The sequence below is a fragment of the Apus apus genome, chromosome 22 (assembly GCF_020740795.1).
Source record: "Apus apus isolate bApuApu2 chromosome 22, bApuApu2.pri.cur, whole genome shotgun sequence".
Lineage (NCBI taxonomy): Eukaryota > Metazoa > Chordata > Aves > Apodiformes > Apodidae > Apus > Apus apus.
Window position 1 is genome coordinate 5,557,513 of NC_067303.1, and position 15,973 is coordinate 5,573,485.

At 44.8% G+C, this 15,973-nt stretch overlaps 1 protein-coding gene across 3 annotated transcripts in view; it reads left to right on the forward strand.

The window, feature by feature from the left end:
- The first annotated feature begins 1,138 nt into the window (after positions 1-1,138).
- Positions 1,139-15,973, forward strand: part of SIK2 (salt inducible kinase 2) — a 39,060-nt gene continuing 24,225 nt past the window's right edge. For all 3 annotated transcript variants that reach the window (XM_051638375.1, XM_051638376.1, XM_051638377.1), the window contains exons 1-3: positions 1,139-1,356; positions 8,906-9,022; positions 10,706-10,769. In XM_051638375.1, coding sequence (XP_051494335.1) covers positions 1,207-1,356; positions 8,906-9,022; positions 10,706-10,769 — 331 coding nt within the window. In that variant the 5' untranslated portion in view covers positions 1,139-1,206. The remainder of the gene's footprint in view (positions 1,357-8,905; positions 9,023-10,705; positions 10,770-15,973) is intronic.

The following is a 15,973-nucleotide window of genomic DNA, read 5'->3' on the forward strand; positions in this document are numbered from 1 at the left end:
CTGCAGAGCTGAGCTGGCATTTCTTAAAATGAAAGCAAGCTAAAAGTGTAAGTGCAAACGTAAATAAGACCAGGTGGACTTAGTCCTGGAAAGGAAATGTGGCATAAAAAACCTTAACCCTTTTCGGACTGCCACTGTCACACCGCCAGCTCTGCCTGGCCTCTGACCCTGTCATGCCACAGGGCCTGAAAAATACCCTGAATCTGTCTTTCCAGGTGTGTGGGAAACCAGAGCTGGAAGGGACGTACAATCACCACCCAGCCCCACGGCTCCATCCCTGCAGGGCTCCAGGTTACACCTGCCATTCAGGGCGCTGCCCAAACGCCTCCGGGACATGGAGCAGCTCTCCGGGAAGCCTGTCCCCATCCCTGATCCAGGCGCAGCAGCCCAAGCTCCCCCTGCGCCCTGGGGGTCCTGGAGACCCCGGCGGGGCTGGAGAAACAGCCGGGACAGACCCCTGGCTTCTCCTGGCCTTGAAGGAGCAGCAGCCGGTGGCAGGTCTGGGCTCCCCGGTTCCAGAAGGACAAGGAGCTCCTGGAGAGCCCAGCCCAGGGCACTGAGATGCTGAAGGGGCTGGAGCATCTGCCTGTGAGGAAAGGCTGGGAGAGCTGGGGCTGCTCAGCTGGAGAAAAGGAGGCTGAGGGGGGAGCTGATCAGTGCTGGGCAATATCTCCAGGGGGTGGCAGGAGGATGGGGCCAGACTCTTCCCAGTGGTGCCCAGGGACAGGACAAGGGGCAATGGGCACAAACTGGAGCACAGGAGGTTGGACCTGGATGTGAGAAAATACTTGTTGACCCTGAGGGTACCAGAGCCCTGGGACAGGCTGCCCAGGGAGGCTGTGGAGTCTCCATCCCTGGGGACATTCCGAGCCCGCACGTGTTCCTGTGGGCTCTGCTCCGGCCGGGCTGGGCGCTCCCCGGGGTCCCCCCCCCCCCGCCCCTCGCGGTGACCCCCGGGCCGGGCCGGGCCGGGCCGTGCGGGCCCCGGTTGCCATGGCGACGGCCCGCCCCCGCTGACGCGCGCGGTGACGCGCTGGGCGCGGGAGGGGGCGGCGCGCGCCTCCCGGGCGCCTCAGACGGGCTCGCGCCGCCGGCCCCGCCGCCCCCCGCACCCCGGGACCCCCCTTCCCTCCTATCCCACCCCCCCAAACACACACACACACAGCCCTCCAACCACGAATGAAGCGGTAAAAGCCAGAGCCCAGCATGGTAATGGCCGAGCCGCGGCGGCCCCCCCCGCTGCTGCCCCGCGGGCTCGGGCCCGTCCGCGTCGGCTTCTACGACATCGAAGGCACGTTGGGCAAAGGCAACTTCGCGGTGGTGAAGCTGGCGCGGCACCGCATCACGCGCAGCGAGGTGAGGCCGGGCGGGGCGGCGGCGGGGACCCCCCCCCTGTCCTCACCCCCTCATCCCCCCCCCCACCCCCCGGGCCTAGCCCCGCTCCCGCCGCGGCTCCTCCCGCCGAGCTGCGCGGGGGCTGCGGGTTTGGGGGGGCCGAGCTGGTCCCAGGGACCCCCCCCGAGGGGCTGCGGGGCTCAGGGGGGGTGCCCGGGGTGTGGGGGGGTGGCTGCTTTTGTCCCTTCCCGGCGCGGAGTCTCCCCCAGCAGGGGAGGCGGGGGAGATGTGGCCGCTCGGAGGTGCTGGGCGGTGGAGCAGGAGCTGCGGCCGCCCTTGCTGGTTGTTTTCCAGCCCTTGCTGGTTGTTTTCCAGCCGGGCTGGCTGCAGGGGGGGTGCCCCGGTGGTCCCCGGTCACACGGTGTGTGGCTGTGGGCCTCAGGGGGCTCGGGCCGGCAGCTCCTGAGCAGAGCCCGCATCCCATCGCCGTCGCTTTCTGCTCCCGAGGGGAGGAAGGTTCGCACTTGGTGCCCCGCCTGCTCTCACGCCCGGGATGTTGGACGGTTTCCTCACCTGGCCGATACTCGCAGCCCTTCCACCTCGGGAATCTGTCGTAGCAAAGGAACTTGTGTGTGTGTGTGTGTCCCGAATTCCTCCATCCATCACCCTGCCAGGGAAAGAAATTGTTAAGTCTCCATTTTTAGCCTCTTTGTTTAACTGCCCTCCCTCCCCCCGTGTGTGCCTTACCTGGTGGGGACTTGACATTGTTAAGATGCTTTACCCAAAACAAAACTGACTCTTTTAAGTCCGCATGGGTAAAATGCAGCCCTGTGCACTTTGAAAAACTAGTATCTGAGGAGAGGAATGGCTTTCAAAGATCACCTTCCCCTTACATGTTTCTTCTTTTGGTAGTTATAGTGACTGCCCACCGAGGTGAGCTCTTTGTAAGGCTCTGTTGTGGTTGCTCTCATTGTTTACTGAAGAAGAACTAACTGTGCTGCTCTGTGCCAGGCGAAATTAAATTAAATATTGTCTGAAGCACAAGGTAAGGAAACTGAAAAGACGTGCAGCTATTCAGGGACTCCAGCCTTGTGTGGCAAAACCATTCCTTGCAGGAAAGAAAAATGCCCTTAGCTTAGTTAAGGGAAACAAACCTGCAGTGCTGATTGATAGATGAGCTTTATGTCCATTATGTCCATTAGTGCCTTATTTCTCAAGTTCCACAATAAGCAGGTAATTATTTTAAAATCCTTCCTTGCTGTTACTGAAGAGCCAAGCAGAAACCTTGCAGTGTTAGTGCTCTGTTCCCATGCTGGAAGCCAAACTTCCAAACATTTCACTTGAGGATAGTAAGTTTTTGTTTACTTTTTAGTTCTCACTCCTTTGGCAGACTTTGCTATGGAGATGAAAATGCAAACGTTTATTTTTTCCTTTCAGAAAGGGTATTTGTTTAGTATTGTTCAAAATAACAAACAGAACCTAACAGCTCCCCACCTCTGGTAGGACTTTTCTGTGTGTGTCCTAAGAAGCTGCTGAATTATTGCTTTCTAATACAGTCTTGAGTTATTTTTTAAGCAGCTTTCTTTTTCTGAGCTGTCTCATGTCTAGACTCTGAAGCCTTTTTATCTTCTGTGGGATTCTTACAGCAGCTTTGCTGGTGTTGGAGTTGTGTGTCTTGGATTTCTCAGTACAGCTACAATGACTTTCTGCAGAAAGAGATGCAGGAATGTTTATCTGGAGCTTCATTGCTGAGTTAGTTACTGGAAGTATTTACATGGTCCTTGAGGAAGATGAACCCTGTTAAGATCACTTGTAGTGATGTCAGGGGAGATTAATTCTAGCCAAATACTACTTGGAATAAGCACTTCAAGTTTGGGCCAGTTCAACTGATTTTGTTAGTTCACTGTGCACATGAAGTGGAAGTCCTGCTTATTGGTGCTTCTGGGTGGAAGATGTTCATATTTCACAGTTGTGCTAAACTGTGGCTTAAATGTCTTAAGTTGCTGATTTCTCACATTCATCTGGGCCTTCATTAAACTTCCAGTGGAAGAATATTCAGCTGTAACTCTGTGCCATCAGGTCTGTCCTGTGATAAGGTCTGCGCAGAAAGACCTTTTAGAAAAGAACAGTTTCCTTCTGAGTTTCTCCTGAATCTCCCTCTTTCAACCCTTTAACTTGAGAACCTGTTTGTTATTAGGGTTTTTTAGCATTGGCACTTGGAAATTGTATTACATGGCTTTGACCTATAAAAATATTTGCCTTTTTTTCCATAACCAGCTCAGCAATAACTATCAAATATCTTATTACCTTGCAAGGTCAGCATTTATGGGTGATGTACAGAATCCATTCTTTTTTATGGAAAACTTACATATCAGAATATAAAATGGTGCTTTGACCTGAAAAGAGTAAATATAGTTGCCATAATTTGATAGCAAAGTGTAGGTGAAAACAAAATGAAAGCAGGTGGGAAGCAGAGGGTGCTTGTAAGACAAAGTAGTAAATAGTGTGTGCAAACAAACTCCAAAATCATAACTTAAATCCTGTATTAATGCAACACTAAAACTGCATGACTAAGGCAGCAGGAAGAGGCATGAAAGTTATGAAAAAAAGAGGGAACGAATATGGATTTTTAGTAATCGTGCATGACCCTTTTTAATGACAGCCCATCGAGGGCTGAATGGCTGAACTGTGACCTTTGCTTTTCTCCTTGTTTTTGTGTTTATTGCCATTCAAGTTCCTGACACGTGCCTCCCTGCCTTGCTGATTTATCCTGTAGCAGAGAAATCCTGTGATCTCAGGGTAACTTCCCTTAACGAGGCACTCACAACTAAGCTCCATTTTTCCTCAGGAGGAGACCAAGCTAAGAGAACAAAAGTAATCGGAAGCATCAAGTTCTAGAAAGATGGGTCTTGGCTTCTAGTGAAATAGGATGATGTGTGAAATAGTGAACTGTAAGAAACTGCTCTGGGAATACTACTAGGAAAAAAACCTTGTGTTCTAAGGATGAAGGAAAGTCTTTGTGAACAGGTTATGTGAGAGAGTCGTGTTCCCCACCCACCCCCAAGGCTCTGCAACTAATCCCCCCTGAGGATTCGTGATCCACACAAGAACACCAGCCATTGCTCTGCAGGTGACAGTAAAACCCTTCTGACTAGATGTCCTTACAATTCAGTTAGGCTTTAGTTCTCTGGGATGACACAGGTGGTTTGCACGCTCTTCTGAAAATTACCAGCTCCTGGTACAAGATGTGATGCTAGTTTAGGTGCAAGAGCCTGATCCAGCGTGTTTAGGTGTGTGCACAAGTGGGTGATGCCAGTGGACACAGCAGCTCCCTGGGCTGTAGGGCACAGTTTGGGGTAGGGGAGGAATTCAGTGGGAAATTGACACTTCCCTCTTATTTTTCTTGTGTTTTGAAGGATGTAGTACTACTAGATGATGATGTTTGGTTGGGATTGTTTGTTTGTTTGTTTTTTAACTATTATTTTCCTGAGAAGTGATAACTATTTAAAAAAGCCAAAGCTAAAGTTGCAAAACTGTGCAGTGAGTGTGCACTGCCTTCTAAAGAGCAGTGATGTTCCAACACCTCTGCAAGATGCTGGTAATTGTTGGTAAGCTGGATATTCAGGAACAAACCACTTTTCAGATAGGACACTGTTCCCTATCTTGAAGCAGCTTCTCCACCTCTAAGAATTACTTCCCTTTTTCCTGTCATCACGACACAGCTGAGACTCTGGACAAAAGTCAGCTGCTGCTGGTGAATGCACTGTTCCTTCTCACATCATTATGGAGAAGTTGCTGGATTTTAAGTATTTCCAAGTGTTTTTTTTTTCTCCATATCTTCTATGGCCATGGCAAGATGCTTGAAAACTGAAGATGCAGAATAGATGAAGATCCCTAATCTGCATTTGCAGTGGTGCCAGCTGGCTCTCTGCTGCTTCTCCTATAGAAGTGTGAACGTGTCTGATACACACCCCGAGAGTTGTACAAGGATTGCAAAGAGCAACTTCTTTTCCTTCAGGCAAGCACATGCCTCTAGTCCTTGTTCAAAAGCAACCACTTAATAGTACCAAATAACTGCACGATGTAAAAAGAAATGTGGTTTGATGTAATGTGTTTGGGGTTTTTAAATGAAAAAATTATTTAAACTGGAAATATAGCTTGTTCTTCATTAGTTTGCATCTCTTCCTCTTGCATCTCAAATAAGATATTCATAAGTAGTGGAGAGTTGTGCTTAGAATTGCTTAAAATACCTTTCAATGCATTGGGGTTGCATCTAGATGATCTTTAAGGTCCCTTCCAACCCAAACCATTCTGTGAGACCAAGCTCAACACACAGTTAGGAATATGCAACCTGGTCTAGTGGGAGGGTTCCCTGCTCATGGCAGGGGGGTTGGAACTTGATGATCTTTAATGTCCCTTCCAACCTTAATGATTCTATGATTCTGTGATAATATATTAGTGATCACTGTCAGCTGAGTGATCTGAATGAAGCCTTCTTGGTCTTTTTGGAACAGATTATGGATGTAGCAGCACAAAATGCATCTCTTACAGAAGTTACAAACAGCATCCTGAGACAAGGGCTCATTCTGGGGCACTCCAAACCAATTTGTTTTCCAGTCTTTGCCAAGTCACCTATAAACATAATTTTTCTAGCTCTGTAATTGCTGCAGGAGTTCAGTATTGTCTGGCTTAATAAAGAGCATTTTATTAATGCTGTCATTATTATCTGGTGATATCTTAATGAAAAGATTTTTGTGGGAGTGTTCCTAGATGCACTGTTTTGTTTACACACTGGGCATTCAGGTGCATCTTTTCAGACTCAAAAGCTATAAAGGCAGAACATTTTCATCCGTGATATGTTCATGTTATAATTTTGAAGGCAGGTGGGTGATTGTATAGACAATGTAGAATGTTCCTCTGTGCTTTGCAGTGTTAACCTTCTGTGACTTGTTCTAAATCTATGACTCCTTTCTACTTGTATTCTGGGGAGGTAAGGAACTGTATCAAAACTACTGAAATAATTTTTCTGCTCCAAGAAATATGTGACTTGAAGACTTGTTTTCATGCTCCCAACCTTTCAGAAGAAGGATTTGGGTTTGATCTTTGAGAATTATATTTCTAAATGTGTGCAGGAGATATGATAGGAAACTTCTGGAAAAGGAAGAAAGTAGGGAGCATTGGAACATGAAGCACTTCTGTTGGCCAGAAAGTGTGGTGAAGCTTTAGCAGGATTTGTAGCCCTCCTTCCCAAAATTATACCACCCCTTCTTTTTTATGATTCTTTTTTAATGCTCCTTTCCTGTAGTGAAATTTTACTGGTTGCTGCTCAAGAGGTAAGATCTGTCCAAGGATTTTAACCATGTAAAGATGAAAAATGGCTTTTCCACATTTTTATTTTATATAAAATTACTTTTTAGCAACTGAAGTGATTATATAGTTGCACAGTCTGATTAACCCTGGAAAACATAACTGCAGTAGGCACTGATGATTAAGAAACTGAAGTAGAAATGGAAGTATTTAATCTTTGAAGCCGTTCAAAGGAGTTATCCAGGCTTTTCTAGGGAAATGGATATTTCTGTTATCTTTTCATGGATTTGGAAGTAAGAAATAGCAGGCTCCACTTCCCTTAAATCTGGAGGTCATCCAAATAACTGGTTATAGACTGGGCTGGAGGTGGAGAACGAGGGAGAGACCAGCTTGTGTTTCTGGTTGATTCCAGAGACAGCACAAAATTAGAGGAAGTGGAGAAATGTGACACATGGCTTGTTTCTAACAATAACAATAAATATTTCCTGATGTATGTTTAAGAATTTGGTCTGGCTTTAGTGGCTTGGTTTGATTATACTGACATTGTAACTTTCTAGTCAAGTGATTTCTTCTTAGGCAAATAAACTGTGCCTGCAAAAAAACCCAAACAATAAAGTCATTTTACTAGGTGTGGTCTTAAATTGGGCAAGGGAGCCTTAAAGGTATGGGTTTTGTGGGGTGTTTTTCCTGAACCTGCATGAGTGATTGTTTGCATCCTGCATGTGGCACAGAATCAGCCCAAACAAGGAGGCATCCTGCTGTGCAGAGAGGTGCTGTGTAAGCAGGGAAAGGGACCTGCAGAGAGAGTGAGGGGGCAAGTCAAGACCAAGTGGGAAGTGTGTGCATCTGGATAGCCCAGTCCCATGATGTTGCTGTTCTTCTCTTGCCCTTCCCTTCTTTATCTTGTTTCCTCATGGCTGTAGAGATTGATACTCTTGGAAATGTGCACTGGGTTTTGCCCAAACGTCTGGTTTCAGTGAGTTCTAATTAACTGGACATTGGTTAAACAAACAAACAAACAAACACACCTAGCTTTTGAAAAATGGTTTTAAAAACTGTTTGTTTCTTTTGGAAAAATAGTCTTGTTCTGCTTCTCTGTACAAGTGCATCCTGCAGCTTGGAAACAGAACCCAGCTCTCCACTGATTGCAGGGCCAGATCAGTTTGTTCACTCACAGCAGAATCTTATTGTTCTGGTGGCTGGGAAAGACAAGGGACTGTTGAAGGGGGTATCTAGCAAAAGCATCCTGGAGTGAAGGTGATAAATAGGTACATCTGAATTCAGGGGGCTTCACAGTCAGTCTGACTGGAGATAATGAGGCTCACCTCCTGTGGGTTTTTGTCTCCTGCATAGCAGCTGTCTCCTACAGTTCAATAGTTTGTGAAATGCAATTATAATTGGAAGCATTTCTGTGACTTATATTGCTTGCTCCTGCTTCTGCACTATTAATGTGATATTCAGGGTGAATAATCACCATTTAGATACTCAATACTCTTTAGTGTATTGTCCTTTGCATTGTTTTATAGCAGCTATATTTTTCTTTCTTGGTTGGAGTTTGAAAATCTCTTCTTTTTGAAATTTTTAGTCTAAGAATGTGTAGTTATCTGTGCTCCACTTTGCAGGTAACGGTTAAAAAGGTCAGTAGGACCAAGATCAGTTTTCTAAACTGAGATCTGTTTGCAAGGTTTGACAAACAGTTTGCATTGGGTTTTTTGCCCAAGCAGATAAATTGCAGATGTCTTTATGTAGCAGCACGTTCCTTACAGTTCAAATAAGCATGGAACAGTTGAAACTGCACAAATCTGTCCTGTTTTAATTATTTGTGGTGAGCCAACAGATTTTTTTTGAAATAATTTTCCATTCATATCAGCTCAGGAAATAGGTATCACTGGTCTTTTGAAGAATATTTTTGTCTTTACAACTGTGTTCCCTGGAGGGCCTTTGGTTGTTCCCACTGCTACTGGTGTAAGAGCATTCTGCACTGGGCTCACTGCAGCACTGGCCTCTGGCACCTCTTCTGGGCTTTCCATTTCTTGTAAGACTTTCTGACACTCAGCTGTAGGTGAGAGTCCTGCAGCTACTTGATGGGACCACTGACATATTTAATGTTGAGCTGCTGTATTTTGAAGTGTGGGATCTGCATTTCTGAGCTGGAAGAAACCCCCCAGTTAACTGGGCTTTTAGTATTCCCTTTCTCTAAGAGGATCAACTAACCAGGAAAATATTGAGGAGTTTTAATCTCATTTTTGCTGTTTGTCTGCAGGTGGCAATAAAAATCATTGACAAATCTCAGCTGGATGCTGTGAATCTGGAGAAGATCTACAGAGAGGTGCAGATAATGAAGATGCTTGATCACCCACACATTATAAAGCTCTACCAGGTATGGTAAGAAATGTGGGATGTTTTCCCTTTCCCCTCTCTCTTTTGCTCCTGTGTGAAGAGTTTCCTTTGCACCAGAGACTTCTGGTAGATCACCAGTCTGTGACAAACGCAGCTTTTTTGGGATAGATTGGCATTGATAAGTGTTTAACTTTGAAAGTCCCTCAGTTGTGGTCTTTTTCATTCTATGGTACCAATTGAGCTGGGTTAGAGACTCAAGTGTGCCTGAAATCTGCATAAAATATTCAAAGGTTGTAAAGTCTGTTAAAGATGAGTTGGGAGATGCTGGTGGTAGTAGACAAGGTCCATATCGGCTCAAGCAGGGCAGGAATGTTCAGCATAATGTGTCTGCAGGGAGGATCTGTGTGGATGTAGTGGGTTTCTTCAGTTGGATTTGGCTCAGTGCAGAATGAGGAGCACTTGCAGTCTCTTTTTACGTATCCAGAGATGATAAGACACAAGAATATGTGCATTCAGATCCTGCAGATGTGCCTGTGATGAAGATGCATGCACCAGGCAGGGACTTCCCAAACACATTACCTGGAAGTGCATTTTCTAGGAGACTGACTAGTTCTTGGGGTTCATTTTTATTGGAATTTTGCATTTCATTTCTGTTGTGGACATGGACAAATGGATAATTAATCCTAAAATGAATTATGTTGTGGAATTGAATGCCTCCCTTTATAACAAATGATTAATAATTATGAGGCAACAATGTGCACTTACACAGAGTGACCTGGACTTGTGATAACACAGTTGCAGACAATGAAAACTTCTGCAGGTTTTTACTGGTGACTTTTTTAGTCTGAATGGTTGTTGTAGTAAAATATAGGTTTGTTTTGTAATTTCTCTTCTGTTTCATCTTCTGTTCATGCTAATAGGGTAAAATGTTTGAGGCTGCTGGCCTTTCTGCTTCAGTTAACTGTTGCTTTTGAGGCCTGCCTGAGGGGATCCCCTTTGGGGTCAGTTCTGTTTAACATATCACATGGTGCTTCTGAGATGCTGCTCTTGCTTGTTTCACATAAACCCAGCTCAACAAATGAAGATTTGTGCATGCTAAAACCAGACTTTGAATTCAAGTTCATCTGACTGTGTCTGTAAAGGCAACCTGAGCACAGGGACTTGGCCCTGTGCTGGTGTCCTGCTGAAGAAAGGGGGAGATCCCAGTTCTGAGTTGTTTAGCTTTAATTTCCTTGGGGGGGGGGGGGGAGACTGGCACTTCCTCCTTAAAATACTGATTCACCAAGGAAGAGGTGGACCTCAGGGAGTTACAGTTCTGACTAGTTTGAGGAATATCTGCCACAGTTCCTTCTGAAGAAATGACAACACACAGAAATGCTAGAGCAGAGCTCAGCAAAGACTGAGAATAGTTAAAGTCTGGAGATTACCAAGTTCACTTGAAGACAAGGGTAATTGTTACATAGTGGCTACCCCTTTATTAGTAAGGGATTGATTGGCTTGTTAGGAATGCAATTGGTAGATAAGTAAGTTTATTTTTTAAATAGCCTTCAATCAAACTGTCTCACTAGTGGCTTGTATAAAGTGCCCATCACTGTTCTGTGTCCACACCACGAGTTTCTGGATTGTGGAAGCCCCACAATTCATCCACAAGTCTCCATGTGGAGGCTTGTTTCCTTTGTGCTCTTCCTGCAAACAATCTCATCTGTGATTTCTCTCTCAACAGGTGATGGAGACCAAGAGCATGTTGTACCTTGTGACAGAATTTGCCAAAAATGGAGAAATTTTTGGTAAGCAAAAGAATATTTTCATGTTCAGCATTTGAATGGTAACTTCTGAAGTCTGTCAGTTTTATTTCTCTTGCCCAAGGATCCCTCTTCTATAGTGTGTCATTTTTCTTTCTTTGTCAAGAAATGTATGATAACTATCACTGGTTCTCATTTCAGAACTGAATTTCAGGGAGAACAGTATAAACTAGCACATGAAAAGCTGAAACTTCCTGATATTCCTTTGAGCAGCAGACACAGCTTGATAAACAGAACAGTGCAGGAGAAACCCAGCTCAGCTGACAGAATTACCAAGTTTTCAGCATTGACTTGAGATGAAAAACTCTCTTTTAAATGTTCAAGCTGATAATGAACAGTGGCCCAAACAGTATTTTGGGTGAAGTGAAGAACCTGTTTCATGTGCAGTTAGGTACTGGTTATACAGACATGATTGTTTAATATTTCAGGAAGAATATGGATGGGCAGGAGGGGGGTGCCAGGGTGCCTTAGAGTAACACTCATAATCAAAATGTTAGGCTGCCACTTGACCTGCATGGTCAAATTCACATTAATTGTTCCTTGGCTCAAACTCGTCACTCAAGCAGGACTTAAATTTGTGTGAAATTCAGTATTTGTTGGAATCCTGCAGGATGAAAATCTCCTGTTGGTCATTGCTGTGCCATGGTTGGTTCTCTGGGGCATTTTGTTCCCCATGACTGTACCTTGCACATGTGTCCCCAATTAGAGATTTTTCTAAGCTACTGAGGCTAGAGGAGCAGTGAAGTCCTCTCAAGGAGGGACAGGCTGATTTTTTTCCCCTGAATTGGCTATAAATAGTAGTACTTCCTTGTAGGCCACAAAGAAACATGAAATATCACAGTAAGTAGCTAAAAGCTTTTAATTTTGACCTGTGTTCGTGCCTGGAACTTCAAAATGTGCATTAGTGATCAAAGTAAAAATGTTTCCTCACTAAACTAATTAAGGAATCTTTCTGGGGCCATTATTGGAGACTTTCTCTACAGGTTTTTTCTAAATCTTTTTTTTGGCCTTATTGGGATGATTTCTCAGAAGGATGAGATATTCTGCTGTGTATCTGTCACTGTTAGATATGTTTTTGGAGGAGGAAGCAGAAACAAGGTAACAGCAGAAACAGAATTTCAGAGGGTAAAAGAAGCTCCTGTTTTTTCTGTGAGCTCTCCAAGTGCCCTGCTCAAACCAGGACACAACAAGTGCCAGGTAAAGAGCAAATGGTCCAGCAAAGCAGTTTTTTGGTACTCAGGACAATGAGTTTATTTTCCATGACTTCGTCTAGCCATGTCTAGTAGAGTAAAAGAGCAAAGGAACAGAAAAATTGCAGAGGAGTGGGAATATCCTCAAAGGTAAAATCATTCCAGCTGTTTCATACATAGCAGGTCCTGTTGCTTTGCTTAGGAATTGGACTGAGGTGTTCAAGTAACAACCTTTCTTGACTACTGAAAGCTAATGTAATGAGTTTTATGCTTGATACCCAGGCACTTAGAGCTTTCAACATGCATTTGAGTTGCAGTGCCAGAACTGGGCTTGCAGGATGAACTGAGGGCAATGAAATAGAGTTCATCCTGGTGATGGGAGTGCAGAAGAGGTGGAGCCTGGCTGATCTGGGTCTTTTTTACACTGCAGGGGCAGGGGGATGGGTTTCATGGAAACAGAATCCAGATATTCAAAGTTCCTTCTTGTTGTCTGGGTTATTCTGTAATTTTTTTCCCCCACCCCTAAGCCTTATTATTGTGCTAATACTCCTGCTCTTACACAGAATCTATCTGCTCTGCTGGGGAGAACTGTAAGATTGCTCAGAGATTTTCAGAAGCATTCACAGTGGAAACAAAATGTTGGTTTCTTACTCTTGCCAGCCAGAACTTCCACCACCCTATTTTTAAAATTACTTTTGTGGAATGCACAGAAATGCAAAATAGGCTCCTTTAGTCAGTTCTCTCTTGTCCCAAAGGATACCTTGGGACTTAAGGCTGTTTCTGGAAGAGGCTCTTGTGCTTTCCCAGCATGTGCCCAGTGGTTGTATGGAAGATTGATCAGTCCAGGCACTCTGGTGGGTCTCATCTTCCACACATGCATAGTCAAACATCCCTGAGAAGTAAATCTGACTTTGGAATAGCAAAGCACTGAACTTGCAGAGAAGCTGGTAAATATTTGAAGAAAGCATTTCTTACAGAAACCAGCAGGTAGAAGTGAAGGCAGGTCTACATTAAATACCTACAGCAGCCAGTCATGCCAAGTGTGCTGTGGTTTAACAGTGCTGTTCCAGCTTTCCTGACACTTTTCCAAGTGTCTGTCTTGGAAACGTAGCAACCTAGGCACAGTTTAACCAAAGTGACCTGAATTCTCTACTGGATCTTGTTCTACTCAATGGGGAAGCCTAAGTAGTGTTCTTTTCTCCTCAGACTGAATTTTACTGACAACAAGATTCCCTCATAACTAGTCCTTTGGATTTTGCAGTGTCCCAGCACAGCTGATACAGAAGACATAAGTTTTCTGGAATATTTCAGCATAAATACTAAGCCTTAAGGAGGCTCATATGATAGTGCACAGGACTCTGTGCTTACAACATCTTATGTCTGTTTAACTGAAGAATAAGTGTAAAGTGACTCCAGAAAAGCTTCCACACAAAGGGGACATTCAGACATCTCTGATTCCTTAGAGTATTAATAGTTAATTCTGTCTGTACCTGTAAGAGCCTAGTCTTACCTGGCACTTGGTCCTGGATGATTCCATAAGTATTTTCAGCAGAGATGATGGAAGCTGGACTGGGATGGGGCTGAGCAGCTCTCTGATGTCCCAGCCATGGTGCAGGATCAGCTGTATCATTCTTGGAAATACCCCTAGAGAGAGACAGAGATTCAGTAACCTTTCTAGACAAAGTACTAAGGATCTGTTTGGGGTTTGTTTTTTTTTATTCTAATTAAAAAGGTTCTTACTAATGTTTAAAGCAGATTTCCATAGCTGAACTTCTGATTATTACAGCTTCTGTTGATAGGCATTCATAAGGTTACAAACACAGTGTGTCCCCTCATCTAGCATTATTTTTCGAGTGGTGTCTTGAGTGCCTTACACTGAACCCAGATCACAGAAGGGTTGGTTGAAAGGCATTTGTAGAGAATGTCTAGCCTGGCCCTGTGGCTCAGAACAGGGTCAGCCAAGAGCAGGTTGCTCAGGACCATGGATGGAGACTACAGTCTCTAGCCAACCTCTGCCATTCTACCCCCTGCAAAAAAAACCAAAAACCAACAACAAACAACAAACCCAACCCTTTTCCTTAGGTTTAAATTGAATTTCCTGTGTTTTGCCCTTTGTCCCTTTGCTGAGAGGAGTCTGGCTTTGTCATTTTCCTCCTGTCAAGTACTGATGCAAACAGTAAGATTCCCATCTGCACCTTGTGTCCCCCATGCTGAACACCCACAGCTCTCTCAGCCTCCCCTTGCAGGTCAAGGCTCCAGTCCCTTCATCATCTCCATGACCCTTCAGTGTGCTCTCCATGACTCCCTGTGGTGTGTATGTGCCTCTTTCACAGAGCTTTAACATACCAAACTGAACATGTGTACAATTCTCCATGGAAGTGGAGGACTGTATTTGACATGAAAAGCACTGGCTTTGCCAGACAGTATCTCAGAGTCATATTCTGAAGTAAATACCATCTTAATCTTTCAGTTGTCCAGTAAAGAAATCAACTTCGGAGTACTGGAAAGGCTGGATAGAAAGCTGCCTTGTGACAAAATTCCTGCTCTTTTCTGCTGTGGCACCAGCTGAGTCTAAGAGATCTTCTGGTTTCTCTTTTATTACAGAAAAATTAAAAAAAAAACAAACACCCTAAAAACATGTAGCCAGAGAGTAGGATGTGCCAAAAGATAGGTTTATGAAAGCTTCACTATTTCAGTAAACCAGGTTGCTTTGATCCAGGTATGTGCAGTAAAAGCTGAAGAGTCATAGTTCTTAGCTCCAGAGGTTAATACACACATAATCCAACTGCCCAGATTCTTGCTGTGGGGACAGAACATCTCCAGCAACTTCCAGCTGCACCCCTGGGGCTGGCACACTGCCTGGGTCCCAGCCTTTCCTCTCTGCAAGGGAGTTCATTCCCAAACAGAACCCTTGCACCTGCCATCATCTCTTGAGACAGCCCATGGCACGTTCTGCTTCTGCAGACTTCAGAATAAATAACCTGTTCCCTGCAGACTGCTAGGCTTGGTGGAGTACTTCAGGCCAAGGTGGTTTGGAATCTTTAAAACAGCCCTGACAGGCTAGAGCCATAAAAGCAAATGACAGCTTGGATTCATTAACTTGTTTGCTGCATTGCTAACAAATGATGGATTAGCAGCTTAAAGGGCTGGCTTGTGTTCAGTGTGATTTAGTCCGTGCCTTTGATATCTGACTTCACCTTTATCATATGATTTGTCAGTCACTTTGTGCCTGAATGATATTTAGCTTGCAAATAATACGATCTTTCCTTGCTGCCAGGCTTTTGTTTATTCTTGTGCTTTGCCAAGTTAAACCAGCAGAAAGTGTATGGAGGCTGAGGTAGGTTAGAAACTCTGAGCAGAGTTTTGAGAGCTGCGTGTTCCAGAGATCGGATCTAACGTGCTTTGCTTAAAAATGTTTTGGTTAGTTCTTTGAGGGGCTTCCACAGCTTCCCTGGGCAACCTGTCTCACCACCCTCACACTCCAGAATTTCCTCCTCATGTCTCACCTCAATCTCCCTCCTCCAGTTTTCATCCATTCCCCCTTGTCCTCTCCCTCCCTGCCCTTGTCCCAAATCCCTCCCCAGCTTTCCTGGAGCCCCTTCAGGCATTGGAAGATGCTCTAAGGTCTCCCTGGAGCCTTCTCTTCTCCAGGCTGAAAAATCCTAACTCACTCAGCCTGTCCTCTTAGGAGAGGTGCTCCAGCCCTCGGATGTTTCAAGATAAAACCCATAAACAATATTTTATTTTAAAAAACCCACACAAACCAGAACCCATCAAAGCCAAGTGTGCTTGCGTTGGGCAAGATGACTGGGTTTGGATCACTGAGATTATGTGACTAGCTCAGGAGACACCCTTACTCATTTTACTTAGGGATTTTGTCAGAGAGATTCTCATAAATAAAAAGAAGTAGGTTCAACACCTCCATTACATCATGTGCACTTTCCAACTTGGAAAAGCAGCTGTTTTAACCTGCTAACTGAATTCAGACAGAAATGGTTG